At 39.2% G+C, this 15,437-nt stretch overlaps 4 protein-coding genes across 4 annotated transcripts; 3 read left to right on the top strand and 1 right to left on the bottom strand.

Moving 5' to 3' along the window:
* Positions 1–183: 183 nt before the first annotated feature.
* Positions 184–2,391, top strand: LOC103847284 (phytol kinase 1, chloroplastic). The gene is made up of 6 exons (XM_009124342.3): positions 184–608; positions 846–913; positions 1,006–1,137; positions 1,248–1,363; positions 1,794–1,908; positions 2,060–2,391. Exons 1-6 carry the CDS (start codon positions 327–329, stop codon positions 2,244–2,246), a joined length of 900 nt encoding a protein of 299 aa, XP_009122590.1. The 5' UTR covers positions 184–326; the 3' UTR covers positions 2,247–2,391.
* Positions 2,392–2,639: 248 nt separating this feature from the next.
* Positions 2,640–6,801, top strand: LOC103847283 (glucosamine inositolphosphorylceramide transferase 1). The gene is made up of 4 exons (XM_009124341.3): positions 2,640–4,112; positions 4,217–4,339; positions 4,641–4,808; positions 4,892–6,801. The coding sequence occupies exons 1-4, from the start codon at positions 3,801–3,803 to the stop codon at positions 6,578–6,580; spliced, it is 2,292 nt and encodes a 763-aa protein (XP_009122589.2). The 5' UTR covers positions 2,640–3,800; the 3' UTR covers positions 6,581–6,801.
* Positions 6,802–7,244: 443 nt separating this feature from the next.
* Positions 7,245–10,215, top strand: LOC103847282 (3-phosphoinositide-dependent protein kinase 1). The gene is made up of 11 exons (XM_009124340.2): positions 7,245–7,766; positions 7,871–8,051; positions 8,134–8,186; positions 8,426–8,527; positions 8,605–8,713; positions 8,813–8,891; positions 8,969–9,134; positions 9,219–9,353; positions 9,432–9,610; positions 9,695–9,917; positions 10,005–10,215. Exons 1-11 carry the CDS (start codon positions 7,605–7,607, stop codon positions 10,086–10,088), a joined length of 1,473 nt encoding a protein of 490 aa, XP_009122588.1. The 5' UTR covers positions 7,245–7,604; the 3' UTR covers positions 10,089–10,215.
* Positions 10,216–10,373: 158 nt separating this feature from the next.
* On the bottom strand, positions 10,374–15,271 carry LOC103847281 (3-ketoacyl-CoA synthase 19). The gene has a single exon (XM_009124339.3). The coding sequence runs from the start codon at positions 13,781–13,783 to the stop codon at positions 12,392–12,394; it is 1,392 nt and encodes a 463-aa protein (XP_009122587.1). The 5' UTR covers positions 13,784–15,271; the 3' UTR covers positions 10,374–12,391.
* Between the last annotated feature and the right edge of the window lie 166 nt (positions 15,272–15,437).

Here is a 15,437-nt window from a genome sequence, read left to right as displayed (position 1 = left end):
CTGTTGCCACCACTAGGTTAGGACAGAGTACCCAACTAGATCAAGTAAAAGAAAAAACGAACTGGTCATGTCATGTGAGTCAGATTCCGGATTCTCATTGACCAATGAGAAAGTGACACATCATAGATAATGTTTTATTTCTAGTTTTTTTTTCTGTTTAACCCGTTTCCATTTCTAATAACTAACCTCCCAAAAAAATAATAAAAAATACAAAAAACGAATTAATAGCATAGTTTTCTCGATTTCTCAAAACGTCTCCTCTTTCTCCGCCTCACAATTCATCGCTCTCGGAGCTCAGCTCTGCTTCTGCCGGCGAGGCGGTTGAAATGGAGGCGAAGATTCCTTTTTCTCCTATTAGCCATCAGTTATGTCGGAGCAGCTCCAGGTTCTGGAACACAGCTACCAATCTCCCGTTCTGTTCTCCGGTTTCTTATCCTTACCTCATCGGCTCGTCGAGTCAGTTACGCGCTCGCCACCCTCTGATCTCTTTCGCGGTTACGAAGGTTTCTCTATTGCATGACCTTGGAGCTACCGGGGCAGTTCTTGGTGGAGCCTACGCGCTTGTCTTAAGCTTCGAGAGTCTGACGAAGCGAAACGTGATCTCACAGGTCTATCCACCACTTTAGTTTCTGCTATTTTCTTTTTTTGAACAAAACCAAAAAATGAGTACACTCTTGTTGGCTGTCTGAATGAAGTTCCTGTTGCAGTAATAATAACTAGAAACATGAAACGAGACTAAGGTATACTTTGATGTGAGTTCATGTTTTAGCTCTGGATTTGTGAGGATGGGGATTTTGATTATCTAGTGACGTTTTTTTTTTCTTGAATTGTTTTTGATGAAACAGAGATTTAGTAGAAAGCTTGTGCATATACTATCAGGTCTGCTTTTTGTACTCTCGTGGCCAATCTTCAGGTGTGCCTTTCTCTTTATACTAACCAATGAAACCTATCTATTGAAAAATCAGCAACATGATTGTTTTTTCTTCATCTTTTAAATAAGTTTAGCCCATCGAAGGAGGCTAGATACTTTGCTGCTCTAGTTCCATTAGTGAATTGCGTAAGGCTTGTTGTCAATGGATTATCTGTCTCCCCCAATTCCACGTTGATTAAATCCGTCACTAGAGAAGGAAGACCAGAGTAAGTTGTTATTGTTTAGCCTTATATCTTTGTTGTCCGACTCCTGATGATTTTCAAGAATCTCATTACATATTTCTTGTTTTGTTTTCCCCAACCAACTCGGCCCCCAGAGAGTTGCTTAGAGGTCCATTGTTCTACGTTCTAGCCCTTCTCGTCTCTGCGGTTTTCTTCTGGAGAGATTCTCCTATCGGTATGATCTCCTTGGCCATGATGTGCGGTGGCGACGGTAAATTTTCTTATCAGTTATACATCTCTCTCTTTTTAGGCTATCTTCTTGATTGACTAACGCTGTTTCTTGCATTTGATACGTATGTGATATATGTAGTGTAAACAAGTCAACAACTATACACGCGATCCTTATATATAAATAATAGGTTGATTTCAAATATTACCGGAAAACTAGGGTTTCTTGGACTCATTGGGTTTCAACATGGTGGAGGTTTCATGAAAAATATAATATCGTTGGTTATCTAAGGATGTTAAACCTTAACAATGGAGAACCGTAAAGGACTCTCTAACACTCAGACACTTGAAATACTCAAAACTTTTAGCCTAGTTAAAATATGATTAAGTACTAAATTCTATACATTTTCTTTGTCATCTGTAAGATAACTATCATAATTTGTTAATTATATAAAACACATGTCTCTTTGTAGGAATAGCTGATATTATGGGACGCAAGTTTGGATCACAAAAGATACCTTACAACCCAAGGAAGAGCTTGGCAGGAAGCATTTCCATGTTCATATTCGGCTTCATTATCTCCATCGGGTAAAAAAATAAACCCACAACTGATTATTCATATAATCTAGTCTTCTTCTTGACCAAAAAAAAAATCTACTCTTCTTGGTGAACAACTCTTTAAAATTGGGCAGACTTGCAAATAAACCAAAACGTTCTTTCTATTACAATAATTATGCAGATTACTTTACTATTATTCAAGCCTTGGGTACCTTCACATGAACTGGGAAACGACCTTTACAAAAGTCGCGATAGTCTCAATGGTCGCTACGTTGGTCGAGTCATTACCCATCACGGATCAAATAGACGACAATGTTTCGGTTCCTCTGGCTACTATTATGGCTGCTTATGTAAGTTTTGGATATTAGATTAATTATATCCATCGTAAACCGAACAAAATGTACTTGTAACACTTGTGAATCTGACCTAGAAATTTAGGCATGTATCCAACGTAACACATATGCTAGTAGTTGTATTATTTGCATTTATTTTAGCTCTGCATCGTTTACATTACTGCTCAAAGATTCATAACTATTCTAGTTTCGGTTAACGAATTCGATACATAGGAAAAACAAAATGGACCACAAAAGAACCACAGAACACTATAGTGCGTGATGCTTTAAAAGATTTGGCTTTTTGGAAACTATACGGGTAGTATGATTTTTATAGAAAATATTCTTTTAAGAAACTACAGAGCTATCAATGTAATGTATACCGAATTAAGAAAAAGTTATCTAACAACCATGACTCTATGAGCGGTTGTCATTGATGCATTGTTTAGAATTTACTATATTATAGGAATGCTATTCTAATAAATATGCTCAGTCTAAAATATTTTCAAAACAACTGATGTATATGGAGGTCCAAATCGATGAATATATGTTACAAACAAAAACAACTCGATGAATTTAGTAGATCTTTTTAGGAGGATCCAATGACTATAGATATGACCTATCCAATTTTTATATTATAACTATTTTTGTTATTTCCTGATAATTGATTATTGATAAATTCAAGTTTCTTCCGAAAATAGTTAAGGGGTAGGTCTTGAGTCATTCACACACTAAAGTAACACAGAGAATTAATAAGCTTCATAAAGAAGAAAACATATAAGATACATAATCCTGGTGTTCAAAAAAAAAGATACATGATCCTATGTGTTATCTGATGAAGCATATGTACATTCGTGTGTGCGTGAGCAAGTTCAAACCTTTGTTCAAAAAAAAAAAAACTCATTATGTTTAAGTCATTTTGGCATACGCCATTATACTTTGCTTGTGAATATGAAACTCTCTCTTAACGAAGATAAAACAAAACAATACAACTGGATCAACATCTATCTACTAGCCTACTAGGTAAGCTATTTCCACTATTGGATCGGTTACGGAAAATAGTTGACGCCACCAAACCATCGTCTGACACTAGTTTTACGAGTAAAAGAGCACGTACATTAAATGCATATCTCATAGTATCCAATGTTATTCATTACTAAATTCGTGGCATGTATCAATAAGTTGTACCACGACGTTTGTAATAAACGACACGGAGAATTAAACCGGCGAAAACACTAACGTCATCCGAAAGCAGCCGGTTCTGGTCTCCACGCGTGTAGCGGCAGGTTTGCACGTGTCGTCCAATGTGAACGATAAAGTAAAGATATTAAAGGGTAGTTTAGTAAAAAAGACGAACATGCCAAGTAATAACGTTTCCGCTTCTGCATTAACACTCGTCACCTTTATAATTCCAAGATACAGAGAGAGATCTTTTATTCTGTAACCTTAAATGAAAATATTCAAACAAATTTAATAGAGAATCATCAATATTTTGAATTAAAGAGAATTAGCAAGTAAATTAATTCATTAGAATACACGGGGATAATCACACTCTGAGAGAGGAAGCAAATCGGTTTTTTCAACATTCCGATGATGGAAGAGACGGCGGAGATCGTCGGAAAAAGTAGTTTGCATAAGAACGTCCACAATCACAACCGTTACAGATACCTCTCCAGTTACGGTGGAAGCTCCTCCGTACGGCGTTTTCTCTTCTTCGTCTCCTGCTTTGGTCTATACGCTTTGGTGGCCTTAACGTACGCGTGGCTCGCGTTTCCACCGCATATAGGACGTACATATCATGTCTCGTCGTCTTCGCTAGGTTGCAGAGAGGACAATGAGGGTTCATGGTCTGTTGGCGTTTACTATGGCGATTCTCCATTCACACTTAAACCTATTGAAACTGTGAGTCTTTGAAATCTACCTTCAGTTACAGATCATTCTAGGGTTCATGAATGTGTAATCATAATTGCATTTTTTTGGTGATTTTTGTGGGTGATGGGAGACAGGTTAATGTATGGAGGAACGAGAGTGCAGCATGGCCTGTGGCTAACCCTGTTTTAACATGTGCCTCTTTGACCAATTCTGGTTTCCCAAGCAACTTTATAGCTGACCCCTTTCTCTATGTTCAGGTATATGCACTATCTCTGACAGTGTTCTAAAAATCTGTATATGCGCAAATTGGGTCTAAACAAAAAAAAAATTTCAATAAAAATCAGTTTAGATGTTGAAAAAATAAAAAATCGGTCTAGTCGTCAACTGAAACAATAATCCTCTATAAAACGTCTAAATATCGTCTAGTAATTTTTGGAACACACTGATCTTTTGGTTATCTAGTTTACTTGCTTCATGAATACAATCTTTGTTGCAAGTGACCAAAGTCTTTTTTTATTTTCTGACCAGCCTTGTCAAATCTTATCCTTATAAATACAGGGTGATACTCTTTACCTCTTCTTTGAAAACAAAAACCCAATTACACTGCAAGGCGACATAGGAGTTGCGGAAAGTACTGACAAAGGAGCAACGTGGAAGCCTCTTGGTATAGCTTTGGACGAGCCTTGGCACTTGTCTTTCCCATTTGTCTTCAACTTCAACGGACAAGTAAGACACACACACTGATAATAAACAACGTTTATCTAAATTATTATATCTTACTTGATATTTTTTTTTTTGTCTTACAAAAGATATACATGATGCCGGAGAGCAGCCAGATAGGAGAGCTTCGTCTCTACCGTGCTATCAACTTCCCTTTAACTTGGAAACTGGAGAAAGTCATTTTACAAAAGCCTCTTGTCGATACAACCATAATCCACCACCAAGGAAACTACTGGCTACTCGGATCAGATCACAGTAGCTTCGGAGCCAAGAAGAATGGCCAGCTAGAAATTTGGTACAGCACCACTCCTCTCGGCCCATGGAAACAACACAAGAACAATCCAATCTACAACGGGAAAAGAAACGTCGGGGCAAGAAACGGAGGCAGAGGGTTCTTACACGATGGGAATCTCTACCGTGTTGGTCAAGATTGCGGCGAGAATTACGGGAAAAGGATACGCATGTTCAAAATAGAGACTCTCTCCAAGGAAGAGTATATAGAAGTCGAAGTACCCTTCGATTTAGAAGTCCCCCGTAAAGGTAAAAACTCTTGGAACGGGCTTAGGCATCATCATTTCGAAGTGAGACAGCTAAGTTCCGGTGGATACGTTGGTCTTGTTGACGGTGACCGTGTAACTTCAGGAGATCTATTTCATAGGGTTCTACTCGGATACACCTCTCTCGCAGGTGCTATTACATTGGTAGTGTTACTCGGGTTTTTGCTTGGGGTTGTGAACTGCATTGTCCCATCGACATGGTGTATGAACTACTACGCTGGGAAAAGAACCGATGCGCTCTTCAATCTAGAAACTGATGGTTTCTTCTCGGGGAAGCTAAGACGGATGTGTTCTCGGTTAAACCGAGTACCACCGTTTCTTAGAGGACTCGTGAAGCCTAGCTCGGCCTTAGGAAGATTATCACTTGCGTTGATACTTCTCGTAGGAGTCGTTCTCTCATGTCTAGGCGTCAGTTACATATACGGTGGAAGCGGAGCTGTTCAGCCTTACACTTTCAAAGGCCATGCATCTCAGTTCACGTTAGCAACTATGACTTACGACGCACGTCTCTGGAACCTCAAAATGTACGTTAAGCATTACTCACGATGTGCTTCTGTTAAAGAGATCGTTGTCATATGGAACAAAGGGCATCCTCCTGACCCCACCGAGCTAGACTCCGCCGTGCCGGTTAGGATCCGAGTCGAGAAAAGGAACTCTCTCAACAACAGGTTCAGTATCGACCCGTTGATTACAACCAGAGCCGTTCTGGAGCTCGACGATGATATAATGATGTCTTGCGATGAGATCGAAAAGGGGTTTAGAGTCTGGCGCGAGCATCCGGAGAGACTGGTGGGATTCTACCCGCGTTACGTTGACCAGAGCATGACTTATAACGCGGAGAAATTCGCGAGGAGTCATAAAGGGTACAATATGATTTTAACGGGAGCGGCGTTTATGGACGTTGGTTTCGCGTTTGGGTTGTACCAGTCGGAGAGGGCGAGGCTTGGTCGGGAGTTCGTGGACGAGCAGTTTAACTGCGAAGACGTTCTGTTGAACTTCTTGTACGCGAACGCGAGTGGTTCGGCGAAGGCGGTGGAGTATGTGAGGCCGTCTGCTTTGGTTCTTGATACTTCGAAGTTCTCCGGTGTGGCGATTAGTGGGAACACGGATCAGCATTACAGGAAGAGAAGCGAGTGTGTGCGGAGATTCTCGGAGTTGTACGGGAGCTTGTCTGATCGGAGGTGGGAGTTCGGTGGGAGGAAAGATGGGTGGGATTTGTAGAAAGAGGGAGTTGTTACTTGTAGGGCAAGTAAGTAGTTTTTTTCTTTCAAATAATGGTGGATTTTGTAGCCCTTTGTTCTATGATGTTAACTTTAGCCTCTCTATTTCTCATATTGTCGTGTTATTAGATGTTTAGAAGTTGTTGTAGGGAAATAGAGAGAGGTATGGAATATTGGGAATATCGTGTTTATGAGGAATGAAGAAAGCTTCTGCGTTCACTATATGATTAGGAAGAAAACTGCTTACAAGAGTTAATGAGTGTTAGGGCAACATTATTGGGAGTGCCTTAAGCCATTCCTTAGGGGAAGGGGGTGGGGACCGAGGAAGAAAGAGAAAGGAAAAGCCCTTAATTAAGGGCTGTTCCTTACTCTTTAATGACTAAACAAAAAAAAAAAAAAAAAAAAAATAAAATAAGGGACTCTCTCCCTCTCTCTCTTCATCCCACCAATAATGTTGCTCTTAGACCATAGTCTCATCAAAGATGGGTGGGCTTTAGATAAAGGACGGATTCTACTTGTAGTGGGCTAGTGGGCCGAATCATTTTTAAGCCCAACATAAGAGAAAATATTAACTTTCTCACATTTTACTTAAAAAAAAATTGATAATGATGCAAGATAATGGGATGATGTCAGGGCTTACAAAACATCCAGAAACGAAACATAGGCTTGTAATGAGTGAGAGCAGTAAAATTACTGCAAATAAATACTATTTTAATAGGAGAAGAAGTTTAAAAGAAGAAGTTGAAGAAGGAGAAGAAGGAAGTGTGACACACAACATTTCTCTCTCCTCCATCAGTTTTTCCCTCATTTCTCTCTCTGCTCTTCCCAATACTCTCTCTCTCTCTCTCTTACTTTTCTTTTTCCCTTCAATCGAGAGTTGTTCGCTTTTATTCGATACAAATTTCGAAATCGGAACCCACCACTGTACAACAGATCCAACGGTTCTCTGATTTTGTTTCTGTTCGATTGTGAAATCGATTATGTGTCGTCGTATCGAGAGGTAGAAGAGAGAGAGAGGGGGGGGAATGTTGGCAATGGAGAAGGAATTCGATTCAAAGCTTGTCCTTCAAGGCAATGGCGGAAGTGTCTCGAGAAGCAAGAGCTTCTCCTTCAAAGCTCCCCAAGAGAATTTCACCATCCAGGACTTCCAGCTCGGCAAGATCTACGGCGTTGGCTCTTACTCTAAGGTTATTAATTGAATATTTGAATTGATTCGTTTCTTCAAAATGCAAACTTTTATTTAAATTTGATCTCTTTAGCCACGTTTTGAGTGCTTTTTTTTTTAAATCAGGTTGTTAGGGCAAAGAAGAAGGAAAGTGGAACTGTGTATGCGTTAAAGATTATGGACAAAAAGTTTATCACCAAGGAGAACAAAACAGCTTATGTGAAGCTCGAGAGGATTGTTCTTGATCAGCTTGATCATCCGGGAATCATCAAACTCTTCTTCACTTTTCAAGACTCCTTCTCTCTATGTTCGTATCTCTTCTATTTCAGTTCATTTGTCCTTGCTTTAGACAAAACTCTCTGTAACTTATGTCTTCTCAATATGTGTAGATATGGCACTTGAATCTTGCGAGGGTGGCGAGCTTTTCGACCAAATTACTAGAGTAAGACTGATCCTCACAACCTTCATGGTCTTTTGATAACTATTGGGTTTAACCAGAGGTCGTTAGCTCAAATAGAAATGACCATGGCTATTGTGTCAGAGATCCCCAGTTCGAGTGACCGCTGGGACAAACTGTATTTTCGAGCTGGGGATTATGGCTTCGGCCCCAAAGCTTCAGAAAAATAAATTATTGGGTTTAGACATTACCATGATTGGTTATTTATGTGTGTTGTTGTGCAGAAAGGTAGGCTATCTGAGGAAGAAGCTAGGTTCTACAGTGCACAAGTTGTGGATGCTCTTGAGTATATACATAGTATGGGACTCATACATCGTGATATCAAGGTAAACTCCACTATCTTCTCTCTTTATGGCCTCTACAATGCTTAAGTGTTTTTTCTTTTTTTTACTTCAAATGGTAGCCGGAGAATCTGTTGCTGACTTCAGATGGGCACATCAAGATTGCGGATTTTGGAAGTGTGAAGCCGATGCAAGATAGCAGGATCACAGTGCTTCCTAATGCTGCTTCTGGTAATATGACCCTGTCCATGATCTTTTCTAATATTTATGGGCTTATGGTCTTATCAGACAGTTATTGTCAGATTCTGGTTTAACTGGTGACGTATACAGACGATAAGGCGTGCACTTTTGTCGGAACTGCTGCTTATGTTCCTCCTGAAGTTCTCAACTCATCTCCAGCAACTTTTGGGTTAGAGTTAATTTGCCTTTTTCTTTTTTTTTTGTGGATTACAATGTCCCTTACTCTGTGGAACACTTTTCAAACAGAAATGATCTCTGGGCTCTGGGCTGCACTATCTACCAAATGCTTTCAGGGACTTCTCCATTCAAAGACGCAAGTGAATGGCTGATTTTTCAAAGAATTATAGCCAGAGATATAAAGTTCCCTAGTCATTTCTCAGATGCAGCAAGAGACCTCATTGACCGGTTGCTGGTAAGATACTATCAAAAGCCGCTGTCATCACCAGTCAAATGATAAGGCAGCAACTCTTTTATACTGTTGTGTTCTCTCTCTCAGGATACTGATCCAAGCAGAAGACCAGGTGCAGGGTCAGAAGGCTATGCTGCCCTTAAGAGTCATCCTTTCTTTATGGGAATTGACTGGAAGAATCTAAGGTCTCAGACTCCTCCAAAACTAGCCCCAGATCCTGCGGTAGGCTTCTGATGCTCGTTACTATTATCGTTTTGTTTGTTTGTTTGTTGATTTGGTTACTTTTTACCTGGCTTGCAGTCTCAAACAGCATCTCCGGAGAGGGAAGACGCTCATGGTTCTTCTCCATGGAACCCGACTCATATTGGAGATTCTTCAGCTGCACATAACGATGGGCACAGTGCTCCTTCTACACCTTCTGAATCATCATCGGGTTCCATAACACGGCTTGCTTCAATAGACTCTTTTGATTCGAGATGGTGGGCACATTCAAACTTTCTTATCCCATTGTTTTCTTGAAAACCTGACAAGTTTTTATTTGTGTGAACGTTTTGTTATAACAGGCAACAGTTTCTGGAGCCGGGAGAATCGGTCCTGATGATATCAGCAGTGAAGAAGCTTCAGAAAATAACGAGCAAGAAGGTGCAGCTAATACTAACCAACAAACCCAAGCTAATCTATGTTGACCCGTCGAAGCTAGTTGTGAAAGGGAACATCATCTGGTCTGATAACTCGAATGACCTCAACGTTGTAGTCACTAGCCCTTCTCATTTCAAGATTTGCACGGTAGACATCATTTCCTTAGGTTTTGTCTTCTCTAGTCTCTCTACCAACAAGATGTCTGAAACTTAAATTTTTGAATTGTGCATGCAGCCAAAGAAGGTTTTGTCATTTGAAGACGTGAAACAGAGAGCTTTGGTGTGGAAAAAGGCAATCGAGACTCTTCAGAATCGCTGAGACAAGTAGTTTCTGTTGTTTCTGCATTTTCTTTGTGTTTATTTCCTTTTAAAGATCAGAACTGAACAAGCTCGATTCATTACCGTAACATTACAGCTCTATAAAATCAAAACTTCAATTCAAATCAGATAATAGTAAACAGAGTCATATGTCAGTTTTGTAACTACGAACTTGTCAGTTGTAAATTAAATAAATTTTAAATACTATAAAATAAGATATAATCATATAAGTAGTGTAATGTAACAAGACACATTGATCTAACTAGAATCTTGGAACATTTTCTTCTTTTTTTTTTGTCAACTATTTCTTTCATTCAAATAACTTAAAACACAAAGTTTTTAACAATCATACATTCAAGGCTAGCCTTTGCCAAAGAAACAACCTGAACATAATCAATACAAGGAATGAAGCTAAAAGATAGAGGATTGAAGAGAGTAGCAAGGCTTCTACCGTCATGGAGAACACCTGCAATCTCTTTCAAACCAGACCTTAAGCGCAGGGTAGATATGAAAACTTGAGAGTCTGAGAATATATGAAATCTAAGGAGGCTTAATTCCTTAGCCTTGAGAAGAACTGAGCAAATCATCAAAGCTCCAACCATGAGTGAAGATCTCACCAACACTAGAGAAACATCTTTTGCATCTTGACAGTTCCAGACAATTTCACAAAGGAGAGACATTAAAGTCTCAAGGGCCAGCATGGCCAAAAGGTCAGTATCAAAGATTGCTGAAAAAAGAGCTAGTGAGGTCATAGTTTCTGCATCTGAGATAACCTTCTTCAACACAAAGTCTCCTGTAACAATGCCACTCAAACCAACGAGAACATCCTCATAACGAGGTAGCAGAGTGTTAACAGGGAGTTCATCATCCTCATACAGAGGTAAACTAGATCTCATCCTAAGAGTTAAAGAGAGAGTAACATCCTCACACTGAGGTAAATAGGGTTTCAACTGGCAGACATCACAATGAATTTTCCTCAAAAACGATTTGTTCCAAAGAGGTACATAGACAATACCTTCACAAGGCTTGTTGGAGAGGTACGATGGTCTAGGAGAAGCAGCACTGCCAATGGAATTAATCGCTAGATCTGAAAGAGGAGACTTGAAATCCCAAGTTTGGGTAAGTGTTCCGAGAGAGACGCTAAAGTCGCTAGAGAACGAGGCCAAAGGCCGAAGACGATGAATAAAGACGAAGAACAAGTCTGGAGGATCTGGTGGTTCAGGTGGGATGATGGAAGTGAGAGTTTCAAATCCTACCAAAAGAAGCTTAGATGGTGGGGGATCGGGAGGAGGTCGGCACCGCGACGGAGGAGGGGCCTTCACCATCAACACCATGGAGGAGGAGGACAGATTCTTCAGAAAAAGGAGGTCTTGGCGTCAGATCTGGAACGGCGGAGCTCCATGCCTAGGGAGTCGGGCCTGAGAGCTTTTCTAGTCTTTTTTGTTGTCACGGAACATTTTCTTCTAAAATATGTTTTATATAATAGCAACCATACAATTGTCTTTCCTCACTTTCCCCTTAATCTTGCAAAATCATAGGACCACCACAAGTTTCTATTTTTATGCAAGGCTCCACATTTCCACAAGCTAACAACAAAACTGAAAGCATTCAAAGAAAATGACAGGGGGAGTTTGACACAGCAATCCATATATGTGTAGATAGCATAGACGACATTGTCTATCAGTTACTATCTGGGACACACATGAAATTTATTGCTCACTCTCAGTTCATAAATGGGTTAGACACAATGCTTCACTTTTGTCAAAAAGTAAATGCAAACAGCTTAAGAAATTAAAATACACTATACCAACTGGTCGCCAGTCAAATCTTCAACCAATTTGTATACAAAAGATAATAATAACTGTGATTATTACATTTTATTTTCAGTTCAAACTGGGAAAAAAAAAGGAAAACAATCAATCATCCACTATAGCAACGTGTCGGTCTAAGGGCATCTCCAACCTAACTCTATTTTTCTTTTAAATGAAGTAAAAGTGAATATAAAATAGAAAATGCTTCATTCCACACCATTTTTCACGCCATAAAAGAGTAATTTATTTTTTTATAGAATGAGAAATGGAATAGGATCAAAGTATTTTCACTCCATAATACTTTTACTCTATTTTGAAAGAAAAAATAGAGTTTTACATTGGAAATGCTCTAATCATTCTAAATAACCCAAATTTAGTAACAATAACACCTGAAAAAGAAACATTTCTTATGACTACTCATAAATTATATTTTGAAAAAAGGTCTCCATCTTAATTTTTCTTCTTATCTATGCTTACTTGGGCTTGGGATGACTCAAACACGAACAAAGCTCATGGTATCATCATTGATCCAATTATACTTCTCCAAGAACGGATTAGGAATCTTCGACATTTCAGGATATCGATCTATAGAATCTTCCCAAACATTCTTATCGTCAAGATCCTTAAGAACCTTCCAAACACAGTTGTTAGACTCGAATCCAGCTCCCATACTCATCATTAATATCTTGTCACCTTTCTTCAGCCTCTTCTTAGCTTCCATGTAACCAAGAACATACCACAAACCACCTGAAGATGTATTCCCAAACCTATGAAGCGCCATTCTCGCTGGCTCGATATCGAATTCCGTGAGCCCCAAGCTTTTCCCGACACCTTCGATAATCGCTCTTCCTCCAGGGTGAATACAAAAATGGTCTAGACCTGTTTTCAGGTCTAGACCTATTCCCGAGCTTCTGGACTCTCCTTTTGTGGTGGTTATTCCTTTAAAAGCGCGGACTATCGCATACCGGATCAGTTCCTTGAGTGGCAAGACTCTAGGAAGAAGGACTTTTAGGTTTAGGGTTAGGGCTCGAGCAGCTGCTTTTTGGAGGTACTTGGTTAAGAGAAACCCTGGGTGACCATCTTTGTCTTCCATCTGTATGCAGCACGAGTAGGCCTCGTCGTCAGAGCCCACATGGGCTCTGACGGCAGTCACAAGCTTCATCAGAGCCATGTTCTTGAACCGTGGTGCGTTGGTTAAGAGAACAGAGCTTCCTCCAGCACGGAAGAGACAGTTTGATAGCATCATTGACCTATCTTTACCGCAATACCAATGAGGACCCATCGTCTCGGTGCTAACAACGAGTGCAAACGAGTTCTCTCGAGTCTCGAAGATGCGTTGCACTATATCTATCGATATAACGCTCGCGCTACACCCTAGCCCCGAGAGGTTGTAGGACTTGATGTCTTCACGCATCTTGTATCTGTTGATGACTCTCGAGGTTAAAGAAGGAGATGGAGCGAAGAGAGAGACGTTGACGACGAGAATGTCTATGTCTGAAGGAGAGACTAAACCCTTTGTCTTGTGGAAAAGCTTGTCGAGGGTGTCGAACATGATCTCGTCCATCTCGGAGTGGGCGTCGAGGAGTGTAGGAGAGGCTTCTCTACCTTCAAGGACGTTTCTTGGGCCGTACGTTTCTTCTCCTATACCGGAACTAACCATTGTGCGGAGAAGAAACCTGTACTCTTCGAGACCTAAGTTCTTGTTTCGTTGAACGATCTTGGCACAAGTCTCGGTGTCGAGTTTTCTCTCGTCTTTGCCTTTGTAGCACTCGTAGTGAAGCATGAAACAGTTTCGTTGGTTTCTTTTGTTGAGAACATACTTGGAGATGTATAAGACGAGTAGAGTGGAGATAAGGAACAGAGAAGGGAGTGAAAAGAGCTCCATAGAAAGTGTATTTGTGTTTTCTTGTTTTGTTTCTTAAGTTGTGTCAGAAGTTGTAGGACATGTACGGCTTTTTATAGAGAGAGAGTGATATGGGGAGCTCTTGTTTGAAATTAATTTTGTGGAACTATAACTCCTGTACCAACTACTTTACTATTTATAGATAGATACAATCAAAATTAAAGTTGTTTCCACGAAAAAAGTTTGAGCATATTTAAAAATAATTATAAAACGAGAGATTTGCTAAATAGATTGATTGTTTCATAGAGTTGATTTGTTTTACATTTTGAAAATAGTTTCCGTTTTTGTAAGAAGTATCACCTATCAACGTACTCTCCATATATATCATATAGTTTTTCATTTATCCTTTTTGTATGCAATGGTTCAAGGCATCTTTCACATATGTTATTTAATGTTTATTTTAATTAATGAAACGAGGACTAACTTTAGAAGTATGGATGGACATTCGTTTTTGTGTTAGTCTTCGGAGAAACTGTAGGCTCTTACCCGTGTTCGAGGTTTTGAGGGCGGCCTTGGATGGTGGTGTTCGTGGCAACGATGATGAGGACTTTAGATCTGTGGCAACAACACAAATGTCCGAGTTTTAAGTTTGGAATCGGTGTTTCTACATGTTGAATTTTCTAGACTGCTTACATGTGTTCTTGTCGATTATGTCCATCTTTTGGTTTCTATTGTTACTTAGTCTTAGTTTTTAGATTTTGGTTACTCTGTTCTCTTTGTTTGTAATTTCTGTCAAAAATTTTAAAATTGGTATAAAATTTAACATTTTACTAAAAAAAAAATTTTAGAAGTATGGAACGTGGAATATTCATAAAGTCATAAACAAAACCAAATATTGATAAATGAAACCACAAGCAAAGAATTCGCACCATGGTCTCTCTATCTCATTTGTTGGTTGTGTTGTGTGTTAATGGCAACACACGTGTATCATCAAATAAATTCGAATGTGGTGTTGTGTCATCTTTTAGTTAACCACTAGAATAAATTAATTTATCGATTGATCATCTTTCTAAAACCCAAAATTAAATGATACAAAAACTCTCATAATTTTGCAGACACCGACCCAACCAACGTAATAACTACGTTTGGTGACTAAGATTAAAACTTACATATGTTCTACGTTGGTTCAAGTTTGAATTTGGACGCACAATAAAATAACTTTTCCAGTTTTTGAGATAAAAAGCAAGTAGGTAGTAGAAAGCAGTCATCTATCAGTGATCAGTCTCATGCGACATTTATGGACCATGCATGATCAGTTTCATGCTTTGATTTACTAACCTTATCTTATTTGGGTCAGTTTATTATATTTTATTAAATGTTTCCATATTCCACTTCTTACGTAGTTAAGTTGTTCTCAAACTTTGACAGTATAAGATACACAAACACCCTACCTAAGACCTTCCTATCAATTGAGATAACCACCGATTTATTTCGACTGGTTGTGACTTATGATATGATATATACTACTAACTAACGAGAAAAATATGTCAAGTCTTTAACTCCAATCTGTGACGAATTTAATACTTGATTTTTTAAGTACAATAAAATATTTGTTTGCTTTATAGAAAACGATTGTTTATGTGTTGGCAAATTTAACTTTTAGACGAAACTGCGATCATGTGACGCATGGCCTTGT

This window comes from Brassica rapa, chromosome A10 (genome assembly GCF_000309985.2).
Source record: "Brassica rapa cultivar Chiifu-401-42 chromosome A10, CAAS_Brap_v3.01, whole genome shotgun sequence".
NCBI lineage: Eukaryota > Viridiplantae > Streptophyta > Magnoliopsida > Brassicales > Brassicaceae > Brassica > Brassica rapa.
The sequence above is the reverse complement of the archived record's forward strand: the minus strand, read 5'-3'. Positions and strand labels throughout refer to the sequence as shown.

What these genes read in the sequence shown, in the direction of transcription:
- LOC103847284 (XM_009124342.3), top strand. Translation starts at nt 327, where the DNA reads ATGGAGGCGAAGATTCCTTTTTCTCCTATTAGCCATCAGTTATGTCGG. An exon ending in CTCTCGTGGCCAATCTTCAG is followed by an intron (nt 914 to 1,005) that starts GTGTGCCTTTCT and finishes AAATAAGTTTAG; the next exon opens with CCCATCGAAGGAGGCTAGAT. An exon ending in CATGATGTGCGGTGGCGACG is followed by an intron (nt 1,364 to 1,793) that starts GTAAATTTTCTT and finishes GTCTCTTTGTAG; the next exon opens with GAATAGCTGATATTATGGGA.
- LOC103847283 (XM_009124341.3), top strand. Translation starts at nt 3,801, where the DNA reads ATGATGGAAGAGACGGCGGAGATCGTCGGAAAAAGTAGTTTGCATAAG. An exon ending in ACCCCTTTCTCTATGTTCAG is followed by an intron (nt 4,340 to 4,640) that starts GTATATGCACTA and finishes TTATAAATACAG; the next exon opens with GGTGATACTCTTTACCTCTT. An exon ending in TCTTCAACTTCAACGGACAA is followed by an intron (nt 4,809 to 4,891) that starts GTAAGACACACA and finishes GTCTTACAAAAG; the next exon opens with ATATACATGATGCCGGAGAG.
- LOC103847282 (XM_009124340.2), top strand. Translation starts at nt 7,605, where the DNA reads ATGTTGGCAATGGAGAAGGAATTCGATTCAAAGCTTGTCCTTCAAGGC. An exon ending in TTTTCGACCAAATTACTAGA is followed by an intron (nt 8,187 to 8,425) that starts GTAAGACTGATC and finishes GTTGTTGTGCAG; the next exon opens with AAAGGTAGGCTATCTGAGGA. An exon ending in ACCTCATTGACCGGTTGCTG is followed by an intron (nt 9,135 to 9,218) that starts GTAAGATACTAT and finishes TCTCTCTCTCAG; the next exon opens with GATACTGATCCAAGCAGAAG.
- LOC103847281 (XM_009124339.3), bottom strand. Translation starts at nt 13,783, where the DNA reads ATGGAGCTCTTTTCACTCCCTTCTCTGTTCCTTATCTCCACTCTACTC.